Source organism: Salvelinus namaycush, chromosome 19 (assembly GCF_016432855.1).
Source record: "Salvelinus namaycush isolate Seneca chromosome 19, SaNama_1.0, whole genome shotgun sequence".
NCBI lineage: Eukaryota > Metazoa > Chordata > Actinopteri > Salmoniformes > Salmonidae > Salvelinus > Salvelinus namaycush.
This window is the reverse complement of record NC_052325.1, coordinates 4,982,031-4,994,555: the sequence shown is the minus strand read 5'-3', so window position 1 is coordinate 4,994,555 and position 12,525 is coordinate 4,982,031. Positions and strand designations below refer to the sequence as shown.

Below are 12,525 nucleotides of genomic sequence, written 5' to 3'. Positions count from 1 at the left end.
TAGAAAATTCCAAGTCTGTCAATGCTGTAGAATTATTAAGAAGTTCGATTAAAGGTAAATATTTTGTATTCACATTTTTATTCACTCATCTGAATCTCGTTAAGTTTTTGTGAATAGGGAACGTGTTTTAACGTGCTGGGGATGGTGTAGTGCGACGTGGAGGGCTGTTCAGCCAGTTGCTCTTCCGCATATAAGAAGGCGTTTCTTTTAGTAGATGCGCACTTATAGGCACTGACATTTTAGTGTAAGACTCACGAGTGGATATATGGAAGTGCCTGCATGTTTCCTCCGCTAACATTTTCTAATTGTGCAATTTGAATGCCTTGAGAGGATACCTTCATAACCGTATGTATAATTTTCATATCAGCTCATTATGTGTGCACTTCTGACTATAACCCTTTTCATCTAGGTAGTTGATTCGATTTACCAAACTTTTTGATTTGCCTGTTTGTGAGATGTAAACTTAAGCTAGGCTCGCCAGCAGTTCACTTCTTACCTGTTTAAAAAAATTGTTTTAGGTATCAATTTTACACGCTGTAGTTTCCTATCTTGTGTAACCCTTTCGCGTCGTTTTCTGTGGCCATCTAACGAATTGGTGAAGTGCTTTTTAGAAATAGTTACTGTACTTGCACGAACTTGTTCTGTCGGCTTCCACGTTCAACCAGTTTCACGAGCGCGTGCTGTAAAATGTGGAATTAGCCAGTCAGTCAAATTATTGCGAAGTTAGCTAGGCCGATTTAATTGAAGTGTTGCTGTTATTCATGCCTGTGTTATTTCCCCAAATGTAAATATTTCGCACATGTATTCCTAAAAATCATCTTCCCCCTTGAAATTAAAAGTTAAGTTAGGTAGCTAGTTAAAATCTTGTTTTTTAATAAGTATTGTTTGATTAGGAAAAAAAATAATAATTTAGAACACGATGTTTGTGACATCCAAATGATTGCTCTCGAGCACCTTTCTATTTTACTCTGCTGTTTAGTTCTCGATTGAAAACATTCTCAGTCTGTTCTAGAAGTTCAGGAGGCATCATAGTAGCTAGTGATCAAAGGCTGGAATTCCAGTGCATTCTGTTTTGGCATCTCCTCACAGACATGCCATGCATGTTCTGTGGGGTCAGAAACGACTTGTTTTTGGTACTCGTAAACTAATTTTTTTTTTTTCCTGTCCTAGTTAATTAGAAGATGGCTAACAAGGCAGAGTCCACAATGAGCACTACCACTAGTGAGAGTGTGTCCCACAGTGTGCTGAGCTGGGACCAGGTGAGCCGTCTCAATGAGGTCCTGACAGCAGTGGTGCCGGTCCATGGCCGAGGTAACTTCCCAACCCTGGAGGTGCGGCTGAAAGACATTGTTCAGATGGTGCGCACCCGTCTGGAGCTAAGGGGAATTAAAGTGAAAGATGTTCGTCTGAACGGCTCTACAGCCAGCCACGTGCTGGTGCAGGACATTGGCTGGAGCTACAAGGACCTGGACATCATCTTCAGGGTGGACCTACCCCAGGAGTCAGGGTTCCAGTTGGTCAAAGATGTGGTGCTGGGCACTCTGCTGGACTTCCTCCCTGAGGGGGTGAACAAGGAGAAGATCACTCCCATGACCCTAAAGGAGGTCTATGTTCAGAAGCTGGTCAAGGTGTATACAGAGCAGGACCGCTGGAGCCTCATCTCCCTCTCCAACAACAACGGGCGCAACGTGGAGCTGAAGTTTGTGGACTCTATCCGCCGGCAGTTTGAGTTCAGCGTGGATTCGTTCCAGATCGTGTTGGACTCGCTGCTCTCCTTTTACGACTTCTCGCCAGAGAACCCTATGTCTAGCCACTTCCACCCCACCGTGGTGGGTGAGAGCGTGTATGGGGACTTTGGGGCTTCTCTGGACCACCTCATGAACAAACTGATCGCCACCAAGCGGCCGGAGGAGATCCGTGGCGGCGGCCTTCTCAAGTACTGCAACCTACTGGTAAGAGACTTCCGGCCCACCTCGGAGGAGGAGTTCAAGGGCCTGGAGCGTTATATGTGCTCCCGCTTCTTCATCGACTTCCCCGACATTGGTGAGCAGCAACGGAAGTTGGAGGCCTACCTGCAGAGCCACTTTGTGGGTGAGGAGAAGAGCAAGTATGACTACCTCATGATCCTGCGGCGCGTGGTCAACGAGAGCACGGTGTGCCTCATGGGTCACGAGAGGCGGCAGACCCTCAACCTCATCTCGCTGACGGCCTTCAGGGTGCTGGCTGAGCAGAACGCCATCCCAGACGCCTCCAGTGTCACCTGCTACTACCAGCCGGCGCCCTACGTCCGAGACCACAACTTCAGCAACTACTACGTTGCCTCGTGTAACCAGAATATTCCAACATGGCTGCCATGTAACTGAGAGACCCATATAACACGAAGACTGCTGCTTTGAGAAAGGGGAAAAAAGTCAGATGTGCCAAAAAAATTGAAATTAGGCCATAACTGGCATTTCGCTCTGTAGTCATAAAGGATATATTTAAATGGCCAAGTGTTTTGATTTTGGTCTCCCTTCTCCTTTCTCATTCCTTATCTACAGAGGTGTCAAGATCATTGGATCCAAAGTGATATTTTTTTGCCTTTTCTCAGATTGTAATGTTTTTGTTTCCCCTAATGAGAAGATTGGTTTCAAATTAACGTCCTGATTCAAGAATGAGATCTACTTGGTGCCCACATGTTAAGTGTATTTGGTCCATCTTCAAAGAAAGGGAAACAAATATTTAGAAGTTTATTTGGGTTTTGCTCCTGTGTGTATTGAAGAAAGAAAAAACGCAGAAAATTGTCGTTTAAAAAAAAAGAAGAAAAAAAGTGTATAATTTTTTTTTATATATGGTTAACTAAAGAGATGTGAAGCACAAGGTGTAAAAGGTAATCCTGAGATGACATCAATGTTTAGTTCACTGATGAGCAGTATGGGTTTGCTCATCAGTCTTTGAGGAATTTTCTATTAGTGAGATGACTGTCCCATCTCCTTTAGAAGGCATCCAAGTTACAAGGGAGGCAGAGGAATGGCTAATTTTGTTTTTAAATCAAAGGTGTAAAAAAGGAAAGGTAATCTGACCGAATATCACTAGCGCAGTGCTGCCAGAGTGCCTGTGCTGTGTAGACTTTGTAGAGAAAAATGTGTTATTTTCTGCTGTGACTTGCCTCCTTCCTAAATCTGTTCAGCCAATACTATGTATAAACAATAGTTCATACTATGTAGGGTGCATCTCAATAGTGTTAAGTGGCTTCCTCTCCTTAGTATCCTCTCCTCCATGCAACAGGTCAAATAGAAATGTAGACTGCCTATCCAAACCTTTCACCTGTTTGTGGTAATGCTTGAAAGGAAAGCAAAGGAAGCCATGAACGAGTATTGAGAAGCACACCATGCAGTGTAACTCTTTGGGCCTTTTTGCTCACCGATCGTGGCTAATGTATGTTGTGGGGAGTTGCTATTCTTTTCTTTTAAACCTCTTCCAAAACATTGGTGCAGCAGTGACCACTCAGATGTCAGAGTTTATGGTCCATGTGGTGGGGTCTGTACTGTAAGCTCATTCGGAGAACAGGACTTCACCTCCCTCTTTCTGGAGTCTAGTCTGAGAGTCCGGGAGAGACTGTCCTTTCCCTTAAAAGGAGCCCCACTTGGCGGGCCCTGGAACCCCTTGCAGGCCTTCCTTTGCAGGCAGTGGCCTGAAATGGGATCCCAGTCTGGTGCAGGCCAGCTGGCAGCCAATAATGAAAGTGGGGAGGGAGTGTAGGGTGGCGGGGTTGTGCCAGTGTGTGATGGCAACCTTATGCGTGGGGGCTGACTCACTTCCCTCTCCACCACCCCCTAAGGGTTTGCAGGGGCCAGGTTTGAACCCTTTTCTGGCCATGGGAGGATAGGGGAGCACTGCTGCCTGCCTGGCACATTTGACGAAATGTAAGTGTCTGGAATTCCGTTCCTATTTTGGACCTCACGTGTCTTGATTTACATGGCAGAAGTTGTACTCTGATCTACGACAGGCATCCGAGTACCCCCTCCCACCCTAATTAAACTTTAAAACCAATTTAGAAATTGCACCCCCACCATCTCCCTTTCTACTGACCTGGCAATTTTAATTTCCAGTCTAGTGAGCCAACTGTTCGCCTTAAGTATTTCTGTCCAACCAAACCCAGGGACTTTTATTTTTGGACCTAGAAGGCAACATGGCTTTCACTGATGGATGAGCAGCAGTGACTCAACCGTTTGCCCTCCTGCCCCCCCCCCCCCCCCCCCCCCCCCCCCCCCTGCTTGCTGACAGCCTGCTCCCTGTCCCTCTACTCTGCTTACACTCCCTAGGTGCCAGCTGCTGCTCGATCAACTTGTGCAAACTAAACTGCTCATCCAGATAAGAGCTAGGATGTGGTTATCTGCTCCGTTCACAGGCCTGGGGGGGGGGGGGGGGTCGGCATGGTCTCTGGAGCGGGTCACACCCATGGGTCGGGGCACGTTGAGCAGCCCAAACTAAACGTGGACACTGCTTTTAGTCCAAGGGCCACCCACTAATAAAGGCTTCAGAAAAGGCATTACGTGACCCAGGAAACAAAACTGCAAAGTTTCAACCTCATTATGTAGACAATTATATGAACACATTCATTACATTTTATAAATCAATGGTACAATTTCAATCAGCTCATTATGGTTAATTTCCCCTAGCAATGGAGGTTGCCATGTTAGTAGTTACACACTTTCTGCTGTCCATGCTTGCAGAAAGCAATGTACGGACCTGAGGAATCACGAAATAATACGAGATAAGATAAACTGTTCCAAGTTGTTTAAATTGCTTTATGTAGCTGTTGGGACCTTGAATGTTTTGAGAGCTGTGTTGGCTAGCAAATGTGCTGTCTTTAGTTTGGCAAGCAGGCAAAAGCAATGATGGCCCTTGTAGGCTGTACATCTTACATTAACTGAGAACAACTGTACGTGGTTAAAACACATTTCCTTGTTTCGGGGTTCATCTGGATCAGTGAAGGACCGGTAACATGTTGCTTGAGCCTATGCAAGGACAACCACTGAACTCATGAATAGTTCTGTGTGCAACAAAAGTAACCAACATGTCCTTTTTTGATGAGTTTTTTTTTTTATATATATATATATATTTTTTTTTAAATAACAAATGAATGCAAGTTTTGAACCGGTGTTCATATTCATAACATAATCTCTAATGTTTTTTTTTATTTCGCCATCTTGTGTGCTGGGTCACGGAACAGCAATTTATTTTGTGGGTGGCAATGGGACAATTTTAATCTGGGTTAGCTTTAGCTTAGCCACCATGTGGGCACATTTGGTGTGGACCAAAGTCTGAACCAGCAACTAAGCACTTAAGTGCCTTTACATTTGGTGGGATAATTTTTTTTTTTGTGGGTGGGAGTTGAGAGAATTAGTTAAGAGCTGAATAGTTGCTACTAGTTACCATGAAATTGTCATTTGCGTTTGGTTGAATTCTATTTTTCGTTTATGGGTTGAGACACTGCCATTGAATTATTTATGTAGACCTTTTTTTGGTGTCATGTGAAGTGTTTTTCTTCTTAAGCCCAACCCCAAACCATACTTTGAAACTTAGCTGTCTAGTCATTCCAGTAATTATTTGTCATGATCTACATTTCTTTTTTTTGCCCCCACCTCCCTCCCCTTCAATTTATCGAAACCAAAGCAACACCTGCAGCTAGTGCAATGACAAGCCATACATAATAACTGTCTGGCGTCAAATGACTTGTACACCCCACTCAATGGAAGCACTTTAGAGGCCTTGTCTTACTCCATACCCAGCTAGCGGAAAGTGTACATGTACATAAGCTATGGAGGAGACTGTATGTTGGAGGTGAGCTGGTTCTCAGGGAGGTTAAATGTGTTGAAGGGCTGTTTCAGACTTTTGAAGGCTGGGGTGTAAACTTTTTGAACCTTGGAATGTTTTTGAATTGTGCTCCCATCTTGGCCACCAGATTCCTATACTTGGTATTTGTCTCCCTCTCTGGTGTGTATTAGAGAAGACTTCTCATCTGTCTCCGCGCTGAGACCATTTCTGAGACCATTTTTAATTTGTGAAAGCTTGTTGCGTTTGGAGCCGATGGTCTTTAACCTTGGTTCTGATGAGTCACTTTTTTTACACAGCATTACTTCATAATTCAGGTGGAGAGGAGCTGTCAGTCATTCCTACAAATATTTACCACCATGCAAAGTGATGACTCAATTGAGCTTTGAGCCAGAACCAGCAGCTCAGTAGCTCTCCAGAACCAGGGTTGTAGACGCACTGATATTGAATTTGTGTAAATTCTGTGTCTTTGTGTCCCTTACCCTGCCTGAATGTGTTATGGTTATTGTGGTCTCTGTCTCTATCCTAACTGGGAATGTGTGCCTATTTATCAATTGTAAACAGATGAGTGTTATGTATGCTCCCCTAGATAAGAATGGGTGTGGCCAGGCTTGGCTATGTGATATATCGCTGCCCATATTTGGAGTTGTATGTTTCATGGATGGTGCAAGTGATGTTTCCCCCCCATTTTTATTTGTCCTATTTTTTTTCCCCCCTCTTTCATCTGCTGTAATTCCATGTGATTTTGCGTTATGGTCCCCTCGATTGTCTGGATTTCGGGGGGGGGGTTGGGTGATTTTTTTTATTTATTTTTTCCCAAAGAGCAAGTCTTATCTTTTTGGAAAGTGACGATCCCTTTTTGAAGCTCTTTGCTATTTTTGCATTAAGAGTTGTGGAATTTTACAGCAGATTTTTTTTTGTGTGTACGAGGATGCCTGTGTGGATGTGAGTTAAGTTAAAGATATGAAATTCTTGCACATTTTATTTTTTGAAATGGTTAATGGCAAAGAGCTGTCAGCTTTCTGATTTATGACGTTGATGACATCATTATACTATTTCATTTCAGCACTTTTACCTTTAGTTTTCCTTTTGGATAGAAATGTACTTCAGGAAAATGTGTTTGAAGAGGGAAAAACAACATTTAAATAAAGTATTAAATTCCAAATGTTGTCCAAATGGTGTTGCTATTCTGTTAATTAACATTTTTAAATGTGTTTTGTGTTTAGGTTTTAAAACGTTTGGTTGCACTTTGAGGTGTGTCAGTGGGTACATTGTGTGCATGGTTTTGCCTTAGTGAGCACTAGTACAATAGTTAAGCTAATTTGTTCCTCAACTTAATGTGTAGTAAATCTGTCAACATTTTTAAAATTATTATTATTAGACTAAAGCAACTTGGTCAATAACATCGAGCCTCTGTTTTCTCATTTCGATCACAATAGGGAAATGGTTACAAACACTCAGTTCAGCAATTACAGGCTTAGGTCTTATTCCCAACTCATTTTGATGCGGTCCTTTCCATGTAATGGAAATATTGACCCTGCCAAGTTTTCTAATGGGCGGGACATTGTTTTCCCAACATGCTGCATTGGACCACTTGGAAGCATCAGGGCCTACCTAGGGTCCAATGGCTAACTATCCATCAGTATTCACTTCACTATTCTCTCCGAGAGCAGGTCAGCCAAAAACTGGATGCTGGTGAGATTTTGTTATTCTAGTGCTTTCATACCTTGAAGTGTGAACCTGATCAATCACACTTACCTTTTTTTTTGAGGTTGAAGAACTGGGTAAAAAGTGTTCAAACTATCCATCCATACGTAATGCTGGAAACCTCAAGCGTAGACACTGAATCACACCCTGCTGCCATTAATAAAAAGGTGACTTATCTGCTGGGAATTACTCATGGTGTAACTTAAGTGATGCAGCTGTGTCCCCCGCATAATCTCTTAACCACTTTTTCCACCTCTGTCATTGCCGTTAACCCAAGGCACTCGCACTGTCTTTCTGTATAATTTAAACTGTCTTCCCCTCTGACTTTATTGAATTGATAGCATAACAGTCTCCCGTAAGTCATTGAAGTCTAGGTTGAAAACGAAAGGAGACCGGGAATCTTGCAGATTCAGTGCCTCTTTAATTCCCTGCTGGACACATAAAAAAACTTTTATTTTAAAGATGCTTTTTAATGTATGATCTTAATTACTAATCTTTTTATTCTCCCACCTGTCTTTGCTTCTTTATTTTATAATGTAATGCGCTTTGTTACTTGTATTGAAAGCCCTATGCAAATAGTTAAATGTAACTCAGACTCCACTTGCATTTGAATATCTATCAATATGCTGATGGCACTGTGACATCCCTGCCGTGCGATCTGAGCGATACCGAATAGACTTACTTAGACATTAAAGTCATGTGGGGGACTGATTTTAAATCTGTAATATCTTTAAATAGCCTCTACTGTCACTGAATTCCAAAGCACACTTCTGTCAGACGTGGCCCTTTCTGGGTGTAGATCGTGGCTTCTCACTCTCCTACACCCAGGTTCTGTTCTCGGGTTGTAAATTCCTGGCAGAGACTCTTTCCCCCCCCCCCCTTTTCATGCAGAGAGAGACCACAGAGTGAACAAGGGATTTCACTTGGCTCCTAAATCCCCAAAATGGGAGTTTTAAACTATGTCCACCTTTTGAGAGTGTGGGAAAGGTCCGTGGACACTTAAGGGACAGTTATGTTGAATGTGTTTCATTTTGTGACCTCATGAAGGACAGGAAACACACAACTATATCTCTGTGTACAATTCTCAATTATGGGGTTTGCATTTAATTCTTGTATAAAATGAATGAGTAAAGATGAAAATATTTGTTAAATTATGTGATGTTAACTTCTCTGGGATATGTGGGACGCTAACGTCCCACTTGGCCAAAAGCCAGTAAAAATGCAGAGCGCCAAATTCAAATATATTACTATAAAAATCAAACTTTCATGAAATCACACATGAAAGATACCAAATTAAAGCTACACTTGTTGTGAATCCAGCCAACATGTCAGAATTCAAATAGGCTTTACGACGAAAGCATACCAAACGATTATGTTAGGTCAGAGCCAAGTCAAAGAAAACCACAGCCATTTTTCCAGCCAAAGAGAGGAGTAACAAAAAGCAGAAATAGAGAAAATGAATCACTAACCTTTGATCTTCATCAGATGACACTCATAGGACTTCATGTTACACAATACATGTATGTTTTGTTCGGTAAAGTTCATATTTATATCCAAAAATCTGAGTTTAAGCAAGACGCTACTGTCTCACTTGGCCAAAAGCCAGAGAAAATGCAGCGCGCCAAATTACTATAAAAATCTAACTCATTAAGTCACACATGAAAGATACCAAATTAAAGCTACACTTGTGAATCCAGCCAACATGTCCGAATTCAAATAGGCTTTTCGGAGAAAGCAAACAATGCTATTATCTGAGGATAGCAACAGAGTAAACAAAGAGAGAGAAGCATATTTCAACCCTGCAGGCGCGACACAAAACACAGAAATAAAAATATAATTCATGCCTTACCTTTGACGAGCTTCTGTTGTTGGCACTCCAATATGTCCCATAAACATCACAAATGGTCCTTTTCGATTAATTCCGTCGATTTATATATCCAAAATGTCCATTTATTTGGCGCGTTTGATCCAGAAAAACACCGGTTCCAACTTGTGCAACGTGACTACAAAATCTCAAAAGTTACCTGTAAACTTTGCCAAAACATTTCAAACTACTTTCGTAATACAACTTTAGGTCTTTTTCAATGTAAATAATCGATAAAATTGAAGACGGGATGATCTGTGTTCAATACAGGATTAAAACAAACTGTAGCTAGCTTTCTGGTCACGCGCCTCTAACAGTACACATCAAGTGACCCTCGTTCAAGATGGCCGTATTTCTTCGTTACACAAAGGAAAAAACCTCAACCAATTTCTAAAGACTGTTGACATCCAGTGGAAGCGGTAGGAACTGCAAGAAGGTCAATTAGAAATCTGGATTCCCAATGAAAACCCATTGAAAAGAGTGACCTCAATAACAAAAAAATTCTGAATGGTTTGTCCTCGGGGTTTCACCTGCTAAATAAGTTCTGTTATACTCACAGACATGATTCAAACACTTTTAGAAACGTCAGAGTGTTTTCTATCCCAATCTACCAATAATATGCAAATCTTATCTTCAGGGGATGAAAAGCTGGCAGTTGAATTTGGGTATGCTTTTCATCCAAACGTGAAAATGCTGCCCCCTATCCTAGAGAAGTTAACATTTCATTTTGAAGGAATTATATTCCCTGTAAAGTTTAACTAGTCAGCGGCCACGCCCCCATGAGCACAGACATGATCTGGCGCCATAGAACCGCCTTTTCTATTGTTACGAATAAAACTCCCTCCTGAGGAAATCCTCTTCAGACCACGCATACCTCGGTGTAAGCTGAGGTGGCACAGATTTGAGTACCAAGACTAAGTAAACCCACAGCGGGTGCTGGGATTGCGAATAGTTGAGTACCAAAACTATACCACGTGGAGCATTGGCTACACGGCTGGAAATGGTTAAACTCTGAGACTATCAATCCCTACAGAATAAGAGCAAATCTTAGATACGAAGTACTAGTCTGCAGCTAGAAATTACGTAAACCGAGGACGAGAATAGACAACCGGCGAAACATCTATCCTATGAGAACATTTCTGAATGGTACTCTGAAGTATCCATTCTAACCACGAAAGACTTTGATCTTCAGGGAAACAGAAAGAAAGACTCGAACTGACTCTCCAGCAGACGGACCGACAATTCCAACAGAAAAGACAATATACGGGCGTAAATATATTGATTGCAATTATTCCCGAATGAGTGAGCGTTCATGTGCAAAGGGTTAGCATTTCAATGAATATAATTATCCACTGTGTAGTGAAGCCATTTTGTCTTTCCCGCTTCTTTCTCAGTCCACACCCCCTTCCCTTTGTCCACCAAGCTGTCATATTGGTTTAGCCCACTAGGGGATCTTCCCTATCATTGTTAGTAACCAATAGCTACTGTTTGTTTGTTTATGCATTTCTGTGATTATTTAGTTAGTAAATAAATGATTAAGCCAATTGGTGTACGGATGATTTATAATAAAGGCTGGGTTTGTGCAGATAACCAACAGTTTACGACGTTCAGATGAGACTGACGTGAGGTAAAGAATAATTAATTAATAGATGACTAATTGATCAGATGTTAAAATATCTGAAGAGTTATATTCGGAAAATTATAACTTTGTAATCTGAAGATTTTCCGTGGTGCCCCGACTTCCTAGTTAATAAAATTTACATGATTAGTTTAATCACGTAATAATAATTACAGAGAATTGATTTGGTAAAATAACAGTCTTCACCTTTAATGATGCCAAAGACACGACACTTCACTCTGTCGGTGTCCTCAGTATAACAGCATGCCTGTCGTGCTCTAAAGTCTTCCTCGGCTACAGGATGGTAAATCTCTCGTTTCCTGTGGGCATCAGTGGACACATAGAGAGGTGACAGGAGGGTGGGCACAATGCATCCCTCCCAGGTCCCTGTCCAGCCCAATAGACAATCACCATCCGAAACCCACACACAAAAACAGCCCAGCATATGGCCAGGCCAAACAATGCTTGATTTCTGGAATACTGCAGATAGAAATATGCAGAGAGACAATGAAAATGCAGCATGCAGCAGAATGCTTAGAGAGGGAGGAAAGGGACGAGAGAGAGACCCCATTGGGACAAGGCCACAATGAACCCGACTGTCCTCTCTCGCACACACACACAGTTGTGGTCATTTATCCTAAAAGATACAGAAGGGTTCCCCAACTGGTTTCCACTGGGTGGTTATATTTGGCCCCCCCAATTTTTTTAATTTTTTTAATATTACAATTTTATTGTTGGACATAAAAGACTAAAAACACCAGGAAATCAGTTTCAAATTATTTTAATTTTAGAAATCTGTCCCCAAGTATTCCCATAAAGATGTGATCGTATACAAATGTAAGCAAATTTAGAAATTAATGTTTTAGTCAAATATCAGTTTGGGCTTCTGTGGTCAATTTGATTTTTTTAAATTATGTTCCGTCCCCAGACCATCCGCTCAAGAAAATCGGCCCGCGGCTGAATCAAGTTGATGATCTCTACAATATCTCCCCCTTCTCTGCTCTACTTGGTTTGTATCTGAGGTCTCTGGGCCAAATGCCACTAATTAGCTCTGTGGTTGATTAAGGTTGATGTAACTCACATGTACAACCCAAAAATGTGTTGATCAAGGTGATCTATAGCACCGATCACATCTGTTTTAAAGGGTGTGATGACATGACTGATTGTGTGTTTGTTATGCTTGATACAGACTGGGACCACATGTTAGTGAACCCTCCACTCCTGGGCCTGTCCACGTAGTAGTTTCAAAGTCAGGAGAAGTTCAGAGAAGGGGGAAGAGTTTCTGGGTAACACAGCCTCAGCTCCACAAGCAGTGCCGGGGGCAATGTAATATCTAGTCAATTGTACAACTGAATGCATTCAACTGAAATGTGTTGTCTTCTCTATAGAGCAGTGTAAAACAGAGATCCACTCAGTGTGTTAGTGTGTGTAAAAGGGGGAAGAAATAAAGCGTGACACCTCTTATCGCAATGAGTCCTTGGTCAGCATGACTGTACAACACCCTGAGGCATCCTCCTGA

The 12,525-nt window shown here is 42.0% G+C and overlaps 1 protein-coding gene across 1 annotated transcript; it reads left to right on the top strand.

Annotated features, from left to right (window-relative positions):
- Nucleotides 1–224: 224 nt before the first annotated feature.
- On the top strand, nt 225–6,986 carry LOC120064082 (terminal nucleotidyltransferase 5C-like). Its single transcript, XM_039014424.1, has 2 exons — nt 225–345; nt 1,171–6,986. Exon 2 carries the CDS (start codon nt 1,182–1,184, stop codon nt 2,361–2,363), a length of 1,182 nt encoding a protein of 393 aa, XP_038870352.1. The 5' UTR covers nt 225–345; nt 1,171–1,181; the 3' UTR covers nt 2,364–6,986.
- Nucleotides 6,987–12,525: the final 5,539 nt, after the last annotated feature.

Excerpts from the sequence above, each read along its gene's own strand:
- LOC120064082 (XM_039014424.1), top strand. The coding sequence starts at position 1,182 with ATGGCTAACAAGGCAGAGTCCACAATGAGCACTACCACTAGTGAGAGT.